Source organism: Anoplophora glabripennis, unplaced genomic scaffold, assembly GCF_000390285.2.
Source record: "Anoplophora glabripennis isolate ALB-LARVAE unplaced genomic scaffold, Agla_2.0 scaffold449, whole genome shotgun sequence".
Lineage (NCBI taxonomy): Eukaryota > Metazoa > Arthropoda > Insecta > Coleoptera > Cerambycidae > Anoplophora > Anoplophora glabripennis.
This window is the reverse complement of record NW_019416560.1, coordinates 1-22,732: the sequence shown is the minus strand read 5'-3', so window position 1 is coordinate 22,732 and position 22,732 is coordinate 1. Positions and strand designations below refer to the sequence as shown.

Here is a 22,732-nt window from a genome sequence, read left to right as displayed (position 1 = left end):
GGTTCTTCAATTGGTATCGGAAAAACTATACATTGCGTGTTTGTTGATATACTCAGAATATTATTTTTCTTAGTTGTTCTTTTAAACTATTTATGTACAGTATCTATTGTGTTTTCAGAGGCAAGTTAAGCAGTGGCTCATACTGCGACCGACTGCTGGAAGGCTGCTCCAGAAGGTTGTGCCGCATCCAGTCCCCCAACTACCCGGGGATATATCCCAGGAACGTCAGCTGCCACTACAGAGTTCGGGAGCGGAACGTTCCCCCGGGAAAGCACGCCCTAATTGCCGTCAGGCAAGCCAATTTTCATTACAAGGAGCATGTGAGCAAGTTTGATAACAGCGACAGGGTCTTGAGGTGAGCAGCCAGGAAGTTCGGTAATTTGTCAGGTGGTTTGTTTGCTTTTCATAATTTGTTTCCCGATGAGGTTTCTTACAGAGTTAGTTAATTAAAACAGGGGTCGTCAACTCCTCAGACAGGCACTCAGACAGTGTTGACAATAACAGTAACAGACCTGTGGTAGAGTAAATCGCTATTTTAAGATTGCCTCTTTCCGTAAAGGGTTTCAAAATAAAAAATATTTTAATATAAAATTTTCATCAAAAGTTAACAGCTCAAAGGTTGAACTACAAGTTCATCGATTTTAGAAATTAAATATTCCTTTGATCTAAATAAGTTTACTTTAAAGGCATTAAATTAACTCAAATTAATTCAAAAGGCATAAAATCTCATCAAATGAAGTTATACAGGTATTCCTTTTTACTGGAAGCAGTGTATAGTGTATATAGGGTATAACTTTAAGTGGGGGTCATAATTACACAGAGGCTACCTTTGACCTTTAGAAACACGTATCAATAGTTTATTTTTCAAATTCCGTCTTGAAAACTTTTTTTAAATCTTTTTTAAATAATTTTGCTACTCCGCCTCTGGACAAGCTAGTATGATCTCAAACAACGGCGCTTGTTAGTCGCAGCGCATGCACAACTGACGACTGGGCTGTGCATAGTTGCCAAATCTCATAATCTAACGAAAAGATTATTAAAAAGCAAATTTCGTATCACCCGCCGTGAGATATTGCTCTTTGGGATAATCCATCTGATATCGTCTTCTTGCAGTAGAATCATATCAGCTCTTTCTTGATTAATATCACTTGCAAACTTGAAAAAAGAAAACATAATACACTGTACCGTCACTAAACACTAAAATAAATAACTTTATAATGTTATACACTTACACCAAACAAGAGTACTATATGAGAACAGCTTTTCACAGAATGATATAGTCGGAAACTAAATGAGAACGATATATTTGGACAATCCCGTTCCTCCGAATTAACGTGGCAGTTTGTTTTTAACGAGTTTACTCGTCATATCAGAACATCTGCAACATTGACATGTAAACAGAACAAGGAGGCTTTCCTCCGTTGCACCTCCTCCCCTACGTAAGGGTATTTCTTACATACGCGTCAACTTTAGGTCAGTGTTGCAGGTCATTGAGACTGACATTCCGAAGTAAAATATGCGTTGCTTAAAATAACAGTAATACATAAATGTTTGTAAATACTTGAAGCGATTAAAAAATGTTTTCATATTAATTAGATTAGTATTTTCATTTATTTTTTATTGTTATTTTTTTTAAGCAGCTAAAATAAGTATTTTAAAATTAGTTTTATTTACAATTAATAGCATATTTTTACATACCAATAAATAAATAATAAATCATGTAAAAATAAAAAAAAATTAAAAACTATTTTTCATTAGTTTCTCTGTGTGGCAGTTGATTAAAAGAAATATATGTATTTGCAATTAGTAACGTATTTACGTACCAATAATAGTTAATATTTAATAAATCATGTAAATCTATTTTTACTTAGAAACAGATTTTTTTACAAGTTCGGCTCTTCTACCACAATGATATAAAAAAAATGTGATGATTCTAAAATAACAAGTCCGTAAATTATACAAAAACAACTTGCTAAATTATTTGTTAACTTCGCATAATGTAGTTGGTAAGCCACTGGCAACGCTGGCAGTGAGGAATACAACTTCAGGTCAGTGACGGCGTACACAAGAATTAAAGCACAGTTTAAAAAAGTAATTATAACTCGAGTATTTATTTAATTAAAAAAAATAATTTCAGATTCGTATTAAGGGAAACATACTATTGCTCGTAAAAAACTGACCCCTCACTTACAGGTGACACCCTGTATTCAGAGTGTCCCGAAATTAGGGGGCAATATTTCTACAGTGTGTTCTATGTCAAAAAGATTACTTTTTATATAAACGTGGGTCCAAAAATTCTTCCTAAGGAAGTTATAGCAACTTAAAGTTTTTTTTTCTAAATAACTCCGAAACCAGTTAAGATAAATTTATGAAATTTCGTAACTAGCTTAACTCTTACGTACTTAGTCCGCTACTGAAACGAAATTTGCAAATTTTCATCACATAAGTTCCAAATCTGGGGGGAGGGGGGTAAAATTTACCATAACTTTTTTATGCTTTGACATTTTTGACTTTTGCCTGAAAAGTATGAAATTACAGTATGAGTTTTTTAGTAAAAAAAGGTCCTCTTGGTCCATATTGGTAGAATGTTCAATTTTTGTGTAAAATCCGTTTAAAAATAATGTTACATGTGTTAATCACCGGGAATCGAAATTGTCAATATTTTCTATCGTACCGAATTGTGAAGAACGAAAACGGGTTTGGCGTCATTTGCATTGACAGTTCAGTTATTTACTTTTTGCGAATTATTATTTTCACAGCAATTTATTATTTTTAGTAAATTATTATTTGACTAAGTAAAAAAACAATTGAAATTATTAAATAGTAATAAAATAAACTAATAAAAATAATTGAAAACTTTCTTTATCTCAATAGTAATTTTTAACGGTGTATCATCCAATAGTTCTCTTACATCATTTTACAGAAAATTTAAGTATCCTTCGGCATTCAGACAAACGGGAAACTGAATTAGTCCAGTAGCTGGTCCTCTAAAATTCATGTCCACACATTTATTGCAAATCTATTTTCAAAATTTGTGCGCCGTGTTGCCCGTGGATTTTTCGTCTGACCAGAAATGGGTATTATGATTATCTGCTATCCCTAAATTCGTAAAATGTTTTCGACTGATAACAATTCGCAAAAAGTAAAGAACTGAACTGCCAATGCAAATGACGCCAAACGCATTTTTCTTATTCAAAAGCTGCGATGGTAAAAAATATTGACAATTTCGATTCTCGGTGTTTAACACATGTAACATTGTTTTTAAACTTATTTTACACACAAATGGAACATTCTACTAATTGAACCAAGAATACCTTTTTTACTAAAAAACTCTGAAATTTCGTACTCTTCAGTCAAAAGTCAAGGCATAAAAAAGTTAGGGTAAATTTTGTCGTTAGGAGTCGTATAGGGTTTTCTTTGTTCTCTATCATTTGTTTATTTTTCTATTTTTGCTTTGAGTTTGTAGCCCAGTCGGGTTGTCATTTAACCGGGAAAAAATTAGGGACCACAATTTTATTGTTCTAACCTTCAGGGGGGGGGGGTCAATAGTAGTGTAAATTCAAAATCGCGACTGAATTCCACCCCTGCGTCAGCCGCCATCTTAAATTTAAGGAAATATCGTTTTTGCTCAATATCTCGGCCAGATAATTCAATAATTATACTTTGTCACTATTTTCCCCCTTAACTTGAAAAATATCGATCGCACGATAAAATTTGTAAATAAAGAAGTTGTAGAAAATCGCATTTGCTACAACTTAAGTCCTTACCATTTTTGTTGTAAAGTTGAAAATGGCCGAGATATTGAGCAAAAACAATTCCTTTGAAACCAACACCCGCAAGGTCCTTAAATATTGGTAGTAGCGAAAAAATCAAAGAGATCAAAATTGTAGAAAATATAATTATTTCCAACTTTGTTTATGTACATTTATGTCGTATAGTCAATAATAAACGAGATAATTCAACAATTATACTTTGTCACTATTTTCCCCCTTAACTTGAAAAATATCGATCGCACGATCAAATTTGTAATAAAAGAAGTTGTAGGAAATCGTATTTTCAACAACTTAAGCCCTTACCATTTTTGTTGTAAAGTTGAAAATGGTCGAGATATTGAGCAAAAACGATTTTTCCTTAAAATCAAGATGGCGGCTGACGCAGGGTTGGAATTCAGTCGCGATTTTGAATTTACACTAGTATTGACCCCCCCCTAAAGGTTAGAACAATAAAATTGAGGTCCCTAATTTTTTCCCGGTTAAGCCCTTTTTTTGTCTAACCCGACTGGAGTATTGACTAAGAGTGTGTTTTGTCGATTATTGACATCAAAATGAGTATCACTACCAAAGTATACATCTTCGCACTCGAGTTTTTTTGTGTGCCGATATTTTGGTTCTTAACGTCATGCACCGGAACACCATACAGGGTGTCCCAAACTCCTATGGACCTACTGTGAGGATACACAAAATGTAAATAAAATTTGGGACAGGTGGTGTTAAATGGGATGAGGTAAGCTCCATTTTCAATCGAAAATATTTTTGGGATTTGACAGAAACGACTAATGACGTCATCAATTATATTTTTTCCCAAAACATACCCAATTTTTTCCAGTTAGAAAGCTCTCCTTTTTCTAATAAAATTTTATTAGAGACATTTTCCTGTATTACTTCCCGTTTAAAAGTTATAAGCAATATCGCCCTAAAGAGTCTCAAAATAAATACTTACCACTTAAAAATCATATTAGCGGTGGAAGGATCAAGTAGTCGTTGGAAAATAATCGAATGTTCGTTGTTTAAAGTGCATAAATGTCATTAAGAATATATAAAAGGATTAAACTCTATAATTATTTACTACAGTTAAAACAAAAGGTGATAACAACAAGTAAACTTAAAAAATAAGACAAACGCTTTCATACTACATACAAATTACAATCTATTCTCTATATGACCTCTCATTTCAATATCCAATCCTTGCCTGACTTCTTTGTGGGCTGCGTTTATTAACATTTCACCGTTTAACTCATTACAAGCGTTTGTAATTTTTTCTTTCAAATGATTAATATCTTGCGAAGGTGTTTTGTAAACCTTATTTTATAAAACCCCCCATAAAAAAATTAAGGGGTGTTAGATCTGGTGGCTTTCCGGGCCACTGAATAGGTTCATTAAGCTCAATCCATTTTTCTGGGCAAGTGTTATCTAAATATCGCTGCACAATCCTGACCTTGTAGGGTGGAGCCCCGTCGTGCTGAAACCATAGGTTTCTCCTTAGTTGCAAAGGCACATTCTCCAGAAGTGCAGGAAGTTCTTCTTGTAGGAAATGTAGGTAACTCGCGCTGTTGAATGTATGTTCATAAAAATAAGGCCCAATTAAATACCTACCGATGATGCCGCACCATACATTTACTCCAAAATGACCTTGGTTTTGAACTGGATTTACAATGTGAGGATTTTCAATGCACGAGTAGTGTTCGTTGTGCCTATTTGGCAAACCATTACTGACAAACCGACTTTCGTCCGTCCAAAGAGCGTTGCGAAAAAGGTTCTGATCAACAGTTTTTACATTTATTACAATTTGTGCTATAAAATTAGGTAAGTCAGTTTACAATGTGACACCCAGTCAAATACTCCAAATTGTGAATTTTGTAGTCATGATACCCATTGGATTTCCCGGCTGGCCTGCCGTATAGAATTTTGTGGATTTTGTTCGAAAAATACTATATTGTTCGAAAATACTATATTAACATTGTTTCTTACCCTTCGGTCAATTATTAGATTTTTCCGAACAGAAAATACAACTTCATTTCGTCGCAAGGTCGCCTTCAATCTTGTAAAGGTTCTATGATCAAGAATGAGACGCTCTGGATACATTTCTCGATATAACTCTATAGCTCTTCTTGAATTTGTTTGTGACTCGCCGTAAATTAGCAACATATCAACTTTTTCTGAATGAGAAGACATTTTGTAAGCACAAAAGTTATACGTTCGACGTTCGTATCGAGTAATGACAAGTATTTTCTGACATTTATTCACTTTAAACAATGAACATTCAATTAAAAATTTCTCTAATAAAACTTATTAGAAAAAAGAGAGCTTTTTAACTGAAAAAAAATTGGGTATGTTCCTGTAAAAAATATAATTGATGACGTCATTAGTCTCTTCTGTCAAATCTCACAGATAAAACTTTCAATTGAAAATGGAGCTTACCTCATCCTATTTAACACCACCTATCCCAAATTTTATTTAAATTATTTGTACCTTCACAGTAGGCCCATACTATCGAGTTTGAGACATCCTGTACACAGCAAATATAAATACCAGCTAGAGGACTTAATTTCTCTCTTTTCGAAGTTTCTTCTGAAGAAGCCACGAAAGTCTGCAAAACAAGTTAAGGTATTTCTTATTTTCAATAGTAGGGTGTTGAGCCAAAGATCAAGTCTAAATCGACGAATGACCATCCCGGAAACTATTTAACCACTTTTTTTCGTATACAGGTTCGGAAAGTCCCCATGGTAGGTACATCGGCCGTTACGTAAGAGCGATAAAGTAAGTCATAGAAATGGGTGCGATAGACAAGGATGGTTACATTGAAGACGTTTCATAATCTGAATAGTCACTCCCACTTCTAACCCGAAACGGGCGATGACTATTCAGATTATGAAACGTCTTCACTATAGCCATCCTTGTCTATCGCACGGATTTCTTTACTTTTCTTTGTCGCTCTCATGTAAAGGCAGATGGACAGTGTGGATTTTCCAGCCCTGTATATTACCGATACCCATCTTAGGGTAATAATTCACATACTGTCACCGACGCCTCTTTCACTCTAAAAAAAATGTTAAGAAAATTAAACTTACTCACAAACTTCGCAACAGTCTTACTGTTTAGATTTTAGGTATGTTTAGCAATAATTTTACAAATATATTATCGACTTGTAATTATTATTATATATTTTCTCGAAAATAAATACATATTTTATCACTGAAATGTAATTTGCAGGTAGAAGGTACTTAAATTAACGATTTCTTTTAGATAACAGACTCCTTAAAATGTTCCAGTAAATGAGGTATTTACGTAGCTACCGTACATGTCTGAATAAATTTTAATTTCGTTAGTTCCTAACGTGATTCCTTTAATGAATAATACAGATAAAAAGTGACTATAAAAAGTTGGGAGACATGTGTTTGTTTTGTTGTTTTTTGTTTATCCTGTTCATGTAACAAGTAATATTTTGCAAGGATAATTTTATTTTCAAATAAATTGTACGAATCCATTTACATGAAGAGGACTTAATAACATATGATAATGGAAAAACAAACAAAACACAAAAAATAAGCTGAGCAAGATTATACCTTCGCATTAAAAGTATTTAATTTGTATCACACCGTGCATGCCTCGCATATGGTTTTCGTTTAATGAGATATTGTGCAGGACAACAGATTTCAGCATACATGATGGAATTAATGTTTTGCATTGTTCCTCGGTGGAGAGCTAGTCATTTTGTAATATCTGGGATAAATATTCTTGTTTTGTTCTAGTTGGTATGTTGAATAGGCTTTCACAGGGAAACATTATTTATGTGTACAAACATGGCTTCAATTATATTCTATATGTTTAATTATATTCTATATGTTTTACTCTAATTAGTATATCGTTTTGGTTTGATTAGGGAGTTGTACCGATAAATATTAGACTACAAGCCCATCGGAAATTTTCAAGGGGTCATTTGACCCAGCATAAATCAATACTACCACATATAACAATAACTTACCTGCCCACCAAAGGGGGGAGGGGGGTGGGGGTTCGGCAAAACATTTTTGTAGGGCATTTCTAAAGTATATAGGTTATTTTGGCCCGGTTTTTGGTGATTTACTACAGTACGTCATTTATACTGCAAGTTTCGGATTGATACGTAGATAACTTTTTTAGTAACGCCGTACGTATCTGCTGATACAGGGCGCAACCCTCCATTTTAGCCCCCATTGTTTCAAGTCATTGAAAAATGTACGGCATCGATTTTACATGATTGTTTAACTCTCCAAATAATTCTTAGCAACTATACCGTCTGAAAATTATGATTAATGCAAAAGTTTATAAACAATTATTACTTGTATTTTGGAATTGAGCTTTATTTTTTTTCGAAAAGATCATTAATTACGGCAACCACTTTTTTGATAAAATATAACCAAAAACTATCGTACTAAATCATGGCCGGTTATAATTAATGGTACAAATTAAAAATTCGAATTAAAAAACAAATAAATAAATTGTGTAAATTTAGAATATTTTGAAAATTCTTTGTTATAAACAAAAAATGTTATATTCAAAATATTATGGCTGCAATTGACTTTCCATGAGTAAATAAAATAGAAAAAACCAATACCGTACATTTTTAACTAGTAGATTTTACAAAGCTGATAATATTTTTCATTAAATTTTTTACATTTTTAGGTCATTAATAACGGCATTTACAAATTTTCATCAGAAATATAATATAAAGAATGAAAATTGCAATGCTGTACATATTCGTTGGAACAATTCACTCGTGCAAGAAAGTATTATTTTTAAATAAATATAATAATAAACATGAATTAATTTTAACTCAATATTCATGAGAATTCCTATATAAATACTTACATTTAAAACAGTGATATAATATATGTTTTGAAGTAACAGTACCCTCGGATTTGCATATTTGCAACTTCTGTTACAATTGTTTGAACAATTTATTTATGCAAAAATTGTGACGAAGCCAGTGGCATACAATATATGTTTAGTTAGTATGTAAGTTAGTAAAAATAATGTAAAAGTGCATTTGTTACAAGAACAACTTTAAGATTGTTGGTTATAAACATAAATAAAACCACATAAAATTTACACGCCGAAAAGAAAAAAGAGACAGAGAAAGATGTTTCGATGGCCAGCTAGAATCTCGAAGCGGTAATTTTAATTTTAAAATAAAAATAATTCCAAATTTTTTAAAAAATATTCGAATGCAGATTATTTTATTGATTTTTTAATAATAATTTTTTGGATTTTGAAAAAATTTTACTTATGTACTTGTGATAAAAGAATTGTATGTATATATTTTAAGCTTTTTAAATTTATTAATAATTTTTATATCGACCTATGGTTTTATAGAAAGGCCGTACAGTAATAAATAATTTGTATTAAGGATAAAATACTAGCAAAAATAAAATCAATTTTTGCAAGTAATACTTATTTGCAAAAATATATTTCAAGCCATTTAGAAGCCATATTAATGCCGTACAAAAATTTTTCACAGTGAAATCCTACTTTTCAGATGGAAATTAATTGTCCTATAGTAAGCACATGTTTCATGAAAAATGTACGGCATGGCCAAAAATGTCATTATTTTATAAAATAGAATTAAAATTAGTGAATTTGATGTTGGTTCAAATCACCCCCCATACGCTACTTACAAAGAGGGTTGCACCCTGTATTCCTAACCCCTATATCAGCAAGTACATATGGCGTAGCTTAAAAACTTATCTATGTATCGATCCAAAACTTGCAGTATAAATGACGTACTGTAGTAAATCACCAAAAACCGGGCCAAAATTTTCGGAAAATCAAAAATTTTCCTGGCCTTCCGGTTTTGCTATTTTTGTACTGCATTAGGTCGAGGTCCATTTTTTTTGTATAACCTATATACTTCAGAAATGCCGTACAAAAATGTTTTGCCGAAAACCATCCCCCTTGTTGGACAGGTTTAGCTTACCTGTGTACTCACCTGTACCAACAAGAATTGACGGCATAGTTTCTAAAGTTATTGTTATGTGGTAGTATTGATTGATAAGTAATTCATGCTATCACCCCACCTTAACTTTCCCATTTTTATGTTTGGAAAAATTAAGAGAATATCTTCATACATATTTGTACCTGGCAGCAGTGAGCAGACCAACTAATGTGGTTCCGACTTTGTATTATATTCTAATTACTATATGAACCTTTATACTAGTACAACCCAAAGGATTCTATTCAGATATGAAAGAATCTTTCTTAATATTTCTTAATTCTTCGATATTAAATCGGGGATGTTTTGAAATTGACGCAGTGTATTTTCAGTTTCCCTTAGTCTTATTGTTAGTTAGGCGATATAGCCTTACCTTACCATAATTCATTTTTCACAAATTAGACACAAATTAATGTATGACTCTTATACATTCTGGATGTCAGTAAACTAGTTTATACATTAAGTTCACTAATTTGTTTCAAAGTTTTGGAGCGTGGTCCGTGTTTAATTTTGATTAATAGCATAATACAAAAGTTTTAATATAGCGTCACGTTCTTTCTGATTAATATTGGAGAGAGATACTTACATATCGAAGTGACACCTAAATTAGACGAAAAATGCCCACATCTTTAGGTGTTGACATCAATGGCATATGCGAGTGGGTTCTGTTTGAGGTATACAGGATGTCCCATAAATGCCAAAACCAAGAGTAACAACTTTTGTGTATTTATTTTTTCGAAAATCTCAAATTTTAAAATAGTAGTAGTAAAACAAACCGTAGACTTCAAAAACACCCCAAAGAAAACAGTCCAACGGCATTAATTCGCTCGCGTGTTCCGAGCGGCCAATTCTAATCACCTAAACGGGAAATTACACGACCAGGAAATGACTCATGCAGTAATTGAGTTGTTTCTCGGACTGTGCGGTATGTGGCACCGCCTTGTTGAAACCACATGTCGTCTACGTCCATATTTTACATTTTAGGCACAAAAAAACTGGATTATAATTTTTCTAAGAACAATGGTCCGATGATGTCTCCAGCTCAAAATCCGCACCAAACAGTGACACGTTGTGGGTGGATGTATGTGTTTCTCAACGTGGATTTTCTGAACCCCAAATGCGACAATTTTGTCGACTAACGAAGCCATCAAGATGTAAATGACCTCATCGCTGAAACTGATTTTGTCAAGCTGTTGTTGTTCCATAATCCATTCAACGATCTCTCTTTGCTCTGCGTGGTCAGTAGGCTTCAGTTCTTGAGTCAATTGACCTTTGTAAGCATGAGGATGCAAATCTATCGTGAGAATACGCTGTGACCACGGTGTCAAATTGATGTTCCTGGACTCTCAGCAACACTCTCACGAACTGCTTAGATGTTTTGTGTTGAACAACTTGTTGAAGGACGGCCAGACGGTTTAAGATCTATAATTACACAGCCCACAAAAAAAGAGTGTAATGTCCGAAAGACAAGTCTTAGATTAGCTCTGGGTTAAGGTCAGTTCAAGGTCAAATATAGAGGATCAATTGCCAACAAAGTAAACCAACATATCTATATGTTTTTGAGGTCGCTGAATCCGAATTCGGGGTCCGTTTGATCCGATTAGCTTTGGTTGAAGGTCAGTTCAAGGTTAAATGTATAGAATCAATTGCCAACAAAGTAAACCCATAGATCTGTATGTGTTTGGGGTTGCCGCACTCCGAATCCGGTGTCCGTTTGACAAAATCATATCCGGTTTAAAGTCAGCTCAAGGTCAAATGTAGGGAATCAATTGCCAATAATGTAAACTAATATGTCTATACGTTTTTGGGGTCGCTGAAGGCGAATCCGTGGTCCGTTTGACCTGATCAGGTCTGCTAAATACCCTCAAGTTCTAAACTCAAATCGCTCAAGCATTTATACGTATTAAAATTTGAGTACTTCGTTGAGTACACTTCTCAAACCACAAACGTCGATATCATAATAGTGAGATGTAGTGATTTCATGTGGTTTATTAAAGCAAAAAATCTCTTGAAAAACTTTTCTCAAGAATCTCAACGAACAAGGACTCACTGTGTGAATTAATGTACATGAGGCATTGAAACATTAACGGCCATATTGGTTAAAGCTTACTCAGTTAGGCTTACTGATACTAGAATTTTGTCATGTGAAAACAATAAATTCGAAAGTCACGGGCTTGGAGTTAAAGCTTTCTTTCTATAATATTATTTGTTACTCAAATTTTAATACGCATAAATAAATACTTGAGTGTTTTGAGTGTAGAACTTAGCAGATTTGATGAGGTCAAACGGGCCCCGGATTCGGATTAAGCGACCCTAAAAACGTATAGATACATTGGTTTACTTTGTTGACAATTAATTCTCTATATTTGACCTTGAATGGACCTTAACACAGACCTGATCGGATCAACCGGACCATTTGGATTCACCGACTCCAAAAACGTGACCTTTAACCAGAGCTACTCGAGTCAAACGAACACCGGATTCGGATTCAGCAATCCCAGAAACATATAGATACAAGGGTCTTGTCTTTTAGATATTCCACTTTTTTGTGGAGTTGAGTTGAGAGTTTTGTGGATTTTGTTGAGTTATTACAGGGTGATTTTAAATGAAGTAGCAAAAATGGTACCAGTGATAGAGCCAAAATAAGAGGATTGAAGTAAAAATACCTTATATGAATTTCACATTTTAATTTTTTTCTTTAACATGGGGAGTGTTAGAGACACTAAACTTGGTATATTTCTTCGATCATTGGCGTATTTTATAAAGGAATAAAAAACTAGATGCGTCATCGTTCACTAAAGGGGTAATTGCGAAAATTTGTAAAAATAAAGTAGGCGGATGTCACAACAAATAAATTGTTATTTATCATATTAATAAATTGACACTTTCTGTCGATAAGGTGGTAATTTAATAATAACGTTAAGAATAATTTGCTATTAATTAATGAAAAATGTTTGATAACTTATGACTATGGGACATGTATTAGGTAAAGTTATTTATTTGAAGTAAAATTTAGTACAAACAAAAAAGAAGAAATGCAAAATTAAATTTTCTCGAAATAATTTCCATTTTGCTGCATACGTCTGTTGAAGTTATAATGCACTCGCACAAACAGTTCTTGGTTATTGCGAAGGTCATCTACTGCCTGAAATATTCTTAAGCGTAGTTCTTCTAAAGAGGCAACAGGAGTGGCATAAACAATACGTTTTATGTGGCCCCACAAAAAGAAATCTATAGGCGTTAAGTCAGGTGAACGTGCAGGCCAACAAACAGGGGCATCACAACCACGACCAATCTAGCGAATTTAAATTTAACCATTCTCTAACGGCAAGTGTACTATGTGCAGGCGCCCCATCGTGCATATACCACATCACCTGACGTGTAGCGAGGGGTACATCCTCAAGTAATGTTGGAAGATTTTCGTTCAAAAATCTAAGATACTCGGCCGCTCCAAGCCTGTGTGGAAGAATAAAAGGACCTACTAGAGTATTTCCTACAATTCCCATCCAAACGTTTAAACTGAAATTATGTTGACATCTTGAAACAAATATTTCATGAGTATTTTCTTCCGACCATGAATGAACATTATGAAGGTTTACTGCACCTACTCTAGGAAAATTTGCTTCATCGGTGAAAAGTATATTCATTAGGAAATTTAAGTCATGCCTGGAAATATTAATGTACCATTGACAAAAATCCACGCGGTTAGGTAAATCAGGGTCATTCAATTCTTGCACGGGTTGATGGTGAAAAGGGTATAAAAGATTTTCATGAGCTACATTCCACACAAGACTGTGAGAAACTTGCAGTTGCCTGGACACCTGTCTTGTGCTTGTACCACAGTCTTGTTCTAGATGTTCCAGTATAGCTTCCTCAGTTTCAACAGTTCGGACATTACGCCTTCTTCCGGCACCCTCACGATTGGGCTGAATTTTACCAGTTTCGCGAAGCCTTCTTTCCACCGAGGCCAATGTTTGTCTATGAGGAATCGGTCGGTTTGGATATCTTTGGTGGTATAATCTTACTGCAGCGTTACTATTTTTTCTGGATTCGAAAAACACTTGGAGCATGTCGACATATTCGTCATTGGTATAAATATTATTTGCCATAATTATTCTGATAATAAATTAATCAATTGGTACTAATTATTGGTTGACAGAAAGTGTCAATTTATTAATATGATAAATAACAATTTATTTGTTATGACATCCGCCTACTTTATTTTTACAAATTTTCGCAATTACCCCTTTAGTGAACGATGACGTATCTAATTTTTTTACTAGAAAACTATCAGTTTTATCGAAAAATTACAAATGTTAAAAAGTTGCGCAATAAATCATATAAAAAATTTCTAATAAAATATTGCAATGGGGTTGACTGTTTCACTCCTTTATAAAATACGCCAATGATCGAACAAATGTTGAAAAGTTGTCTATTAGTAGGATGCTCATACCAAGTTTCGTGTCTCCAACATTCCTCATGTTAAATGAAAAATTAAAATGTGAATTTCAATCCCCTCCTTTAAGAGGGTATATCGCCTCAGGGATGCAACTTTCATATAAGGTATTTTTACTCCAATCCTCTTATTTTTGGCTCTATATTCACTGATACCATTTTGCTACTTCATTTAAAAACACCCTGTGTTGCAAATGCAAAATATTATACGAATTTCCATTAGACGGACCTTGTGAAATGTAACCGTCGAAAACACCAGATGTCCTGGAGGTTCTACTGATTGTGAGATGGCAATACTTTGTTATTAATTGTGTGTCCGCCATTCTCTGTCACCATCTTCCGTAACCCTTTAAACTACACTACTATCTCTGTCTCATTTTATTTGCTTTCTCTGACTCTTTATATTTCTACTTTTTGGTTAAACTTTACGTTTCAAGAGGAATTTTTTTCTGTCTACATTGCGTTTTGAAATTTTATTATATTCAAAATTATATTAACGATTCTGCATCTGCATAGTTAATGTCTGCCTTCAAAGATAACATATTTACCGTTCCTGCGTATATAAAGTGTTTTTTTTGCAACAAACTAACGGCGAATACTTTTCTAGTTACAGAATATGGGATCAGTGCAATATGATGCAAGATTTCATCGAAATACTGGATGGTTGGGGCCCCTCGGCCACAACTTTGGCGCATTTGTGTAGTGGTGAAACGATTCCGGAAATTATTAGCAGCGGGCCGGAACTACTAGTGAAGTTCCATACTTCGCCCTACGGCAATCCTTTTCACCCTCTGCCGTTGTCCTATTTGCCTGGTTTTGAACTAGAAATAGAGGTAAGTGAACTGTAGCAAAATTTGTGGTGTCTTTACACTCTGGATCTTTAAAACAAATCAGACATAAATTAATATACCAATTAAAGGAGTATATAAAGGGATTAAGTAGGTTAATTTTTATATTATACTTAAATAACAATTTTTGCAACAGTTTTACGTTTGAACCGGCAAGAAATAAGCATGCAAGGTTAGCTACCTACGTAAGTCAGGGGTGTAGAGTGTTATTTTCAAATTTACGCTTGTATAAGGGCGCCACTGTATCTAGTCCAATAAGATATAGATATTTATTAGTGGATATTACTTACAATTTTGGTAATTTAGGACAGTCAAATAAAAAAAGGCAAAAATAACAATTTAAAACAATAAAATTAAAAAAATTCATTTTCACAACACTCGCTCTTTACAATAACTGGAATATGAGTTTACAAGAAAGGTAATTTTTATAATTTAGAGTTGGAATAAGAATTAGCATAAAAGTTTCACAAATTTCAACTGATCTTTACAATAGAATATATGACCAAGGCAAGGTGGACAAGGTCTTACGTATCTTAAGCAGTGATGTTGATCCTGAAGATGTGCTGGTGTCAAATGGGGAGTTGCCTTCAAAGACAGCGTTTCCAACTGATGTGATGGTGTTGCCTCTGTCGGGTGACCAGTTGAGCTTGGCTGGTAACGTCTATGACGAACCTTCTTCACAGAATATATTGGATTGTCCTGTAGCGGTGGTGAAGAACCGCCCTTGTGTAGAGATGTTCCACTTGATCAGTAGTTACAAAAGGGAAAACTAAATGGTTAGATTAGTTGAAGTTAAAGATCTAATTAGGTATAACAATAGCCATTTTCAACTACATGTGTTGTTAGGTCCAGAGGTTGCAAAATTTAAGATTTTATGGATTATAATTATATTTACACTATTTACACTAAACGAAAATGAAATAAAGGACGATAATAATAATTAAATAAAGTCATTATACAGTAAGTGTCTTAGGTTAAGGTGATATTGAATATAAAATATTTAAAGGTTTAAATGGTACACAAACAAAATGTAAAGTCTAAATAATTTTATGCTTCAAATAACGAATTACTAGTCTCGTGAAATAACTAACAGCTATGATAAGAATTGAGGAAAGTAAGCTGCATTCAGATTTAAATAAAAGAAAAACTGTAACTTACCCTCTCATTCCATCACCAGGCTGCGATGCAACGACTCTGTAGACGCCATCCAGTATTATTTGCTAAGAGCCCAAAGATTTACTTTGTCAACTAAAGCGAGGCCAGTGTTTATTATACAGGGTAGCCCATCGAAAACGTACCGTAAAGAACTTTTCGGCAAAATCCAAAAACAGGTCAAATTTGTTTCTGAGGGGGACAACTTTTGGCTCAAAAAGCATACCAAAATCTAAGTGGGGGTGCTATCCCCTACATTTTTTCAAATGGGAATGGGGGTCAAGGGGGGGGTCATTAGAAATGGCTTTTAATTGTCGATACATCGATTCTTACTTTTTCAAAATCGATTCATTATTTTAGAAAATATGAAGCTTTGAAAATACGAACAATATTTTTGACAAGAAATGCGAAAATCGATTTAATTTTACTTCAAAACTTACAGTATTAGTCAAGTAAATGCTAAAAATGTCCGCCAACTTGTACAATGATAGAGGTTGTCTTCAAACCGTTGTCGAACATTCTGGAGCACTTGCGGTGTTACTTCGCGACATACATTAATGATTCGTCCTCGCAGATCTTCCAAGGTATCAGGTGGAGTGCTGTAAACTTTGCTTTTAATGTGCCCCCAGAGAAAGAAATCTAAAGGATTTAAGTCGGGTGACCGAGGGGGCCACTCAATTGCACCTCTTCGTCCTATCCAGCGTCCTGGAAACGTCTCATTTAGGTAATTGCGCACATTGAGCGAGTAATGTGGAGGAGCTCCGTCTTGCTGGAAAATCAGTTCGTGTTCATTGTAAGCAGGGTCGTCCTCTATGATATTTGTTAGAGCTGGGTCGATGACATTTTGTAGTAAATCCAAGTACATATCGCCTGTCAAATTTCCAGGAAGGAAAAAAGGACCTACAATGGAATTTCCAAAAATACCTGCCCATACATTCAACTTCTGGGGGTGTTGGGAGTGTGTCTCATGGAAAATCCTTGGATTGGTATCAGCCCAGTAACGACAATTATGGCGATTCACTAAACCATTCAAGAAGAACGTACACTCGTCCGAAAAACACACATTAAAGAGGAAATTATCGTTTATCGCTCGTTCAGTCATTATTTCGCAAAATTGCAAACGACGATCAAAATCGTCTTCATTTAGCTCTTGCACTAGCCGAATCTTATAAGGATGGAATTTGTATTTTTTTAATATTCGTTGGACACTTGTACGACTCACTCCTGTCGCAGTAGCCAATTGCATTGTACTCAGCGTACTATCCATTGCCACTTGCCCCAATACCGCTATTTCCGTAGGTTCATTTAGTACCGGATTTTCAACCTGCCTCTTTTTGTTATGAACGGAGCCAGTTTCGCGAAATTTGGCCACCAATTCGCGAACAATTTTTCCAGACGCATGTTTCTCAGGATGCCGTTGGTTGAACAGTTCGGCGACCCGATTTCCGCATTCATTGTTTTTGAAAAAAAGCTCAATAATTTCTACTCTTTCTGGAATTGAGTACACCATAATTAATCAATTTAAAAGACTCGGCAGTATTGGTACTCTTCAACTACAAGTCACAAGACAGTTATCTAGCAACTTCTTGTGGCCTATCTAAATACGAAACAAAAAGCGGACAATTTTTTGCTCACCAAAATCAGGCTAAAGAATTCGCAAATCAGAAAAAAAAACAGCGAATTCTTTTGAAGGAATTTACCAAGCTAATACCGTAAGTTTTGAAGTAAAATTAAATCGATTTTCGCATTTCTCGTCAAAAATATTGTTCGTATTTTCAAAGCTGCATATTTTCTAAAATAATGGATCGATTTTCAAAAAGTAAGAATCGATGTATAGAGAATTAAAAGCCCTTTCTAATGACCCCCCACTTGACCCCCATTCCCATTTAAAAAAATTTGGGGGATGGCACCCCCACTTAGGGGGTTGAAGATTTTGCTATGCTTTTTGCGCCAAAAGTTGTCCCCCTCAGAAGCAAACTTTACCTGTTTTTGGATTTTGCCGAAAAGTTCATTACTACCCTGTAATGCCTTGCGGTACGTTTTCGATGGGCTACCCTGTATGTATACCTCACCAGAACAGTAAAGGTCTTCAGGTTTCACCACAAGCTAAAAAAATATCAGAATTATAAGCAGAAAATTGTTCTACTCTATGCTGCTAATAAAAAATTACAACCTACTCCAACACCTAGTGTGAATAGGTTATATTTAATTTACAGTAAAAACAAAATATATAAATTTAACATAAATATTAAATAAGCAAAAGCAATTAAACATTAATAACAATTACAAAAATTTTCTCTTGAGAGCCTGTATCAAACGACAAAGGCAAAGAAAGGAATTCAAGAGAGAGAGTTCTAGTTTGTTCCCGGTATTTATACTCTCACATAGGTGGCGCTTTGAATCGTGGTAGCGTATACAATGTTGCGATATAGGAGTGTTCTCCAATGTTCTAATAACTGCTCGGAGTATAATCTGAGTAAGAATACTATAACGTTGTAAATATAAGTGCAATTGAGGATAAAATGGATATTATTTGGAAATAAAATTAACATGTAAAAGAATTAATTAAAATTTGGTTACATCTTATAGGTATTATTATTTATTATGTTTTAAAAATGTTAGTCTTTTGATTAAAACCATGATTAACCAATACAATATGCTTGTTCTATTTTTTTTTATTAAATTTTCATTCGTTTCACTGTTTTGTCTAAAATTTTAAAGTATAACATGGTTTTAAACTAAAATTTAACAATTTTTTTTATATAGGTACCTATTTGTGTAAAGATATACAGTGTGTATCAGCCAAATCGAATAAATTCAATAACAAATAAATGGGGGCGTGGTCGCAAAAACGCTCCGTCACGTCGATTGGCATTTTAAGTTGCGCATTTTTTCAACAAAAACTTTTTATACAGGGTGTGTCATGTAAATGGTCAATAGTAACTATCTTATTTTAAATGCAACACCTTTATATTATTTAATTTTTGGATCCTTCAGAAACATATTTCATGTACAATGTCCTATACCTATCTTCAACTGTTTCGGAAATATTAAGTGTTTTCAGATTTATTGCAAAAATTAACATTAAAAAAAGAAAATTATTTGATTACAGAAATTCGCTAGAGTACGCTCAAAAACTAATAAGTAATACTGTTTATCACGCGGTTCAGTATAAGAAGAAAAAAGAAAATAAATGGACTGTATTAACAAAATGAAAATCGAATTGAATCGGTAGGTACTTACCAATTCGGTGTAGTTATTCTTTTGATTATTTCAGAGTTTGCACAGGTACTGAATATGTGTGCGTTTGTTAGCTAATTTTTCGAATTAGTGAGCTCTGTTTTACACCTAGGATACGTGTCGTTTGTTTTTACTCCTTGTCGCTTCCTTTCTTCCTTCCATGCGGAATCGTGCCGATTCAAGACATGTGTTTTTTAATAAATAAAATATAAATTTACATAGATGCAAAAATAAGCTTGATGCTAATTAAATATAAAAATAAAAGGAGGAAGAGAAAAAAAAGAAACAATTATAAATTAAATTTATAAACACTGTCAATGTAGGAAATGTTCAAAGTGCTCGCCGCGAATGTCTTGGCAACATCCTAATCCTACATAGAAATTTCTTGTAATGTTACTCAACATTTAGGGGTGACCGATCTAATCGCAAGCGTTATTCGTCTTCTTAAGTTAGTGAAGTCGAGGGGTTTAGTTTTGTATACAATACTTTTGATATATCTCTATAAGAAGAAGTTTAATGGTGTCAGATTAGGGGATCGTGCTGGCCTTTCCATCGATCCTCGCCTCCCTATCCACCGATTTGGAAATATTCGGTTGAGGTAATGCCGGACACTGATTTGGTAATGGGGCGGTGTTCCATCTTGCAGAAACCATATCATATTCGTTGGAATTTGTGGGTTTGCTGGATCTGGATATGCAAATAATTATCGCCATTCATATTGCCATCAATGAAAAAGGGACCTATGATACGATCTCCAACAATTCGTGCCCAAACCTTTTCACCTTTTCAGTGTATTGCGTACGTTTTCTGTAATCCAGTGAGGATTTTCATTAGACCAATAGCGGCTATTTTGATTATTAGCATGACCGTGAAGTGTAAAGGTGCACTTATCAGAAAACAAAACATGTTCTAATAATTGGATCACATTGTTATCTAACATTGCCATCATTTGTTCACAAAAATACGTTCTCCTATCAAAATCGTCTTCCATGAGCTTCTGAGTTGGTTTCATTTTATAAGGATGCATTTAATTTTCTTTTAATATTCGAATAATCGATAAACATCGAACATTGGGGCTGCTTTTCAACTCGAATTATGTGGGTTTTCCTCAAACTCAAGCATAATATCTAATTTGGTATCATCACTTATTGCATTGGCAGCTGCTTTTTATCTGCCTTACATGTCCAAGCTCGCGAAACTGCTTTTCTATTTTACTAATTGTCCCTTGGGATATGGCGGCAAATTTGGAAATCTTTCATGAAATAAGCGAGAAACTTTCATTTGCGTCCGTGTGTTATCTCCATAACTAATAATTTGTAGAATTGTAATTTTGCGCATTTCTGTTAAATGAACCATTTTTCTGATATGCAGTTAACGAAATTCAAACGACTAACACTGACAACTACTGTCATGCAGGCAGACAACACGTTGCTAAGGCCAGGCGTTTTAAACAAAAATAAACAAAACTATTTATAGTTTGTTTATTTCATATCAGTAAAAAGGAACTCTCAAATGGTTTTCGCTTACTTTCTCATTATCAAGAGTTAAATGGGAAATAAGTATTTAGTGTGGTGTTGCAGCGAATTTCTGTAATTAAATAGTTTTCTTTTTTTAATGTTAATTTTTGCAATAAATCTGAAAACACTTAGTATTTCCGAAACAGTTGAAGATAGATATAGGACATTGTACATGAAATATGTCTAGAATTTTCTGAAGAATTCAAAAATTTAATAATATGCAGAGTATTGTATTTAAAATAAGAAAGTTGGTATTGACCACTGTTACATGACACACCCTGTATAAAAAGTTTTTGTTGAAAAAAATGCACAACTAAAAATACTAATCGACGTATCCGAGCGTTTTTTCGATAACGCCCTCATTTATTTATTATTGAATTTATTCCAGTTGGATGATACACACTGTATAACACATTATAGTATTATGAATACAATTTTAAAAATGAACATTTATTTTTTTTATATTTATTATTTATTATTAATATTTATAGTAAAAGTACAATTGTGAAGATTTAAGAATCCTCAACTCCTTGCAATATCAGTATTCATGATAATATTTCTAGGGTCAACTGCTATTAAAGATCCATTACTTGCACAAATTAACGTCTTTTCTATATTTATTTAAATATTCATCCCCCAAAACGGTACAAGTTCTATTCTTAATAGTTTTAGTGTTAGGAATAATTTTAATTAGCAGCAAAGATCCCATGTTTTCAATATCATCAATTGTCATCTTCACTAGTTCGTCTCAGAGTACTGCGTTACATTTTTTCCAGTACACCAATTCTCTAACTTGACAAAGGCAGCTTCATATACTGCACCAGATTTCGTCGGCAGTCTACAGCTATTCTAGCCACCTCTACCACCTGGGGAGGTTCATCAGCCACTTCTATACTCATTTTCAGTCCTTAACCGACGCGACAACTAGTTTTAAATATTTATTTTGAGTACGTAACTATGGTAACGATAAATATATGCAGTGAAATATGTTAAATATTCAATATTACAATCTTTATTTAAAATTCGTTTTTTTCTTACTTATTTTACTTTATTTTACCTAGAATTTATAACGTATATAAGATACTTTATGTGCTTCGCATAGATTGTCTGAACGTAGTGAACTTTCCACGCTTAGCAAATAAAGTGTCACTTATTCTCCTAATATCATAATATACTATTATTATAGCTTATTCAGTATTTACTTGAATTACTACTGGTCTCATGGAAACTGGAAATGTCATCTTACAACATACACGTCAGGCAAATGTGCCTTAAAGTTNACATTTATTTTTTTTATATTTATTATTTATTATTAATATTTATAGTAAAAGTACAATTGTGAAGATTTACATCATTTAAGAATCCTCCAGTTTTGCGATATCAGTACTCATGACAATATTTCTAGGGTCAACTGCTTTTAAAGATCCATTGCATAAATATTTGTTTTGATAGATGCAAGTACGTATCTATGGTAACGATAAGTATAAAAATATATACAGACAAATAATAAAATATTCAATGTTACAATCTTTATTTAAAATTTGTTTTTTTCTTAGTTATGTTAATAATTTTGCCTACAATTTATAACATTTGAAGAAAAAATAGTATATGATGGTCGCATGGATTTTCTGACTCACTACGTTCGTCAGTCAAATTTATTATCAACAATTTGTAATCTTTTACAGATCTTCTATGTCAACAAAGAATCTCCAACCTACATAGAACACGGGAAGAAATGCGAATTTCTAGTAACTACTTTCGATAATACCACAG

At 33.7% G+C, this 22,732-nt stretch overlaps 1 protein-coding gene across 1 annotated transcript in view; it reads left to right on the top strand.

Annotated features, from left to right (window-relative positions):
• Positions 1-22,725, top strand: part of LOC111691705 — a gene marked incomplete at its 3' end in the record, with an annotated part of 110,709 nt that extends 87,984 nt beyond the window's left edge. The window contains exons 5-7 of the mRNA XM_023454940.1: positions 119-355; positions 14,816-15,035; positions 22,645-22,725. Of these exons, the coding sequence (XP_023310708.1) occupies positions 119-355; positions 14,816-15,035; positions 22,645-22,725 (538 nt within the window). The remainder of the gene's footprint in view (positions 1-118; positions 356-14,815; positions 15,036-22,644) is intronic.
• Positions 22,726-22,732: the final 7 nt, after the last annotated feature.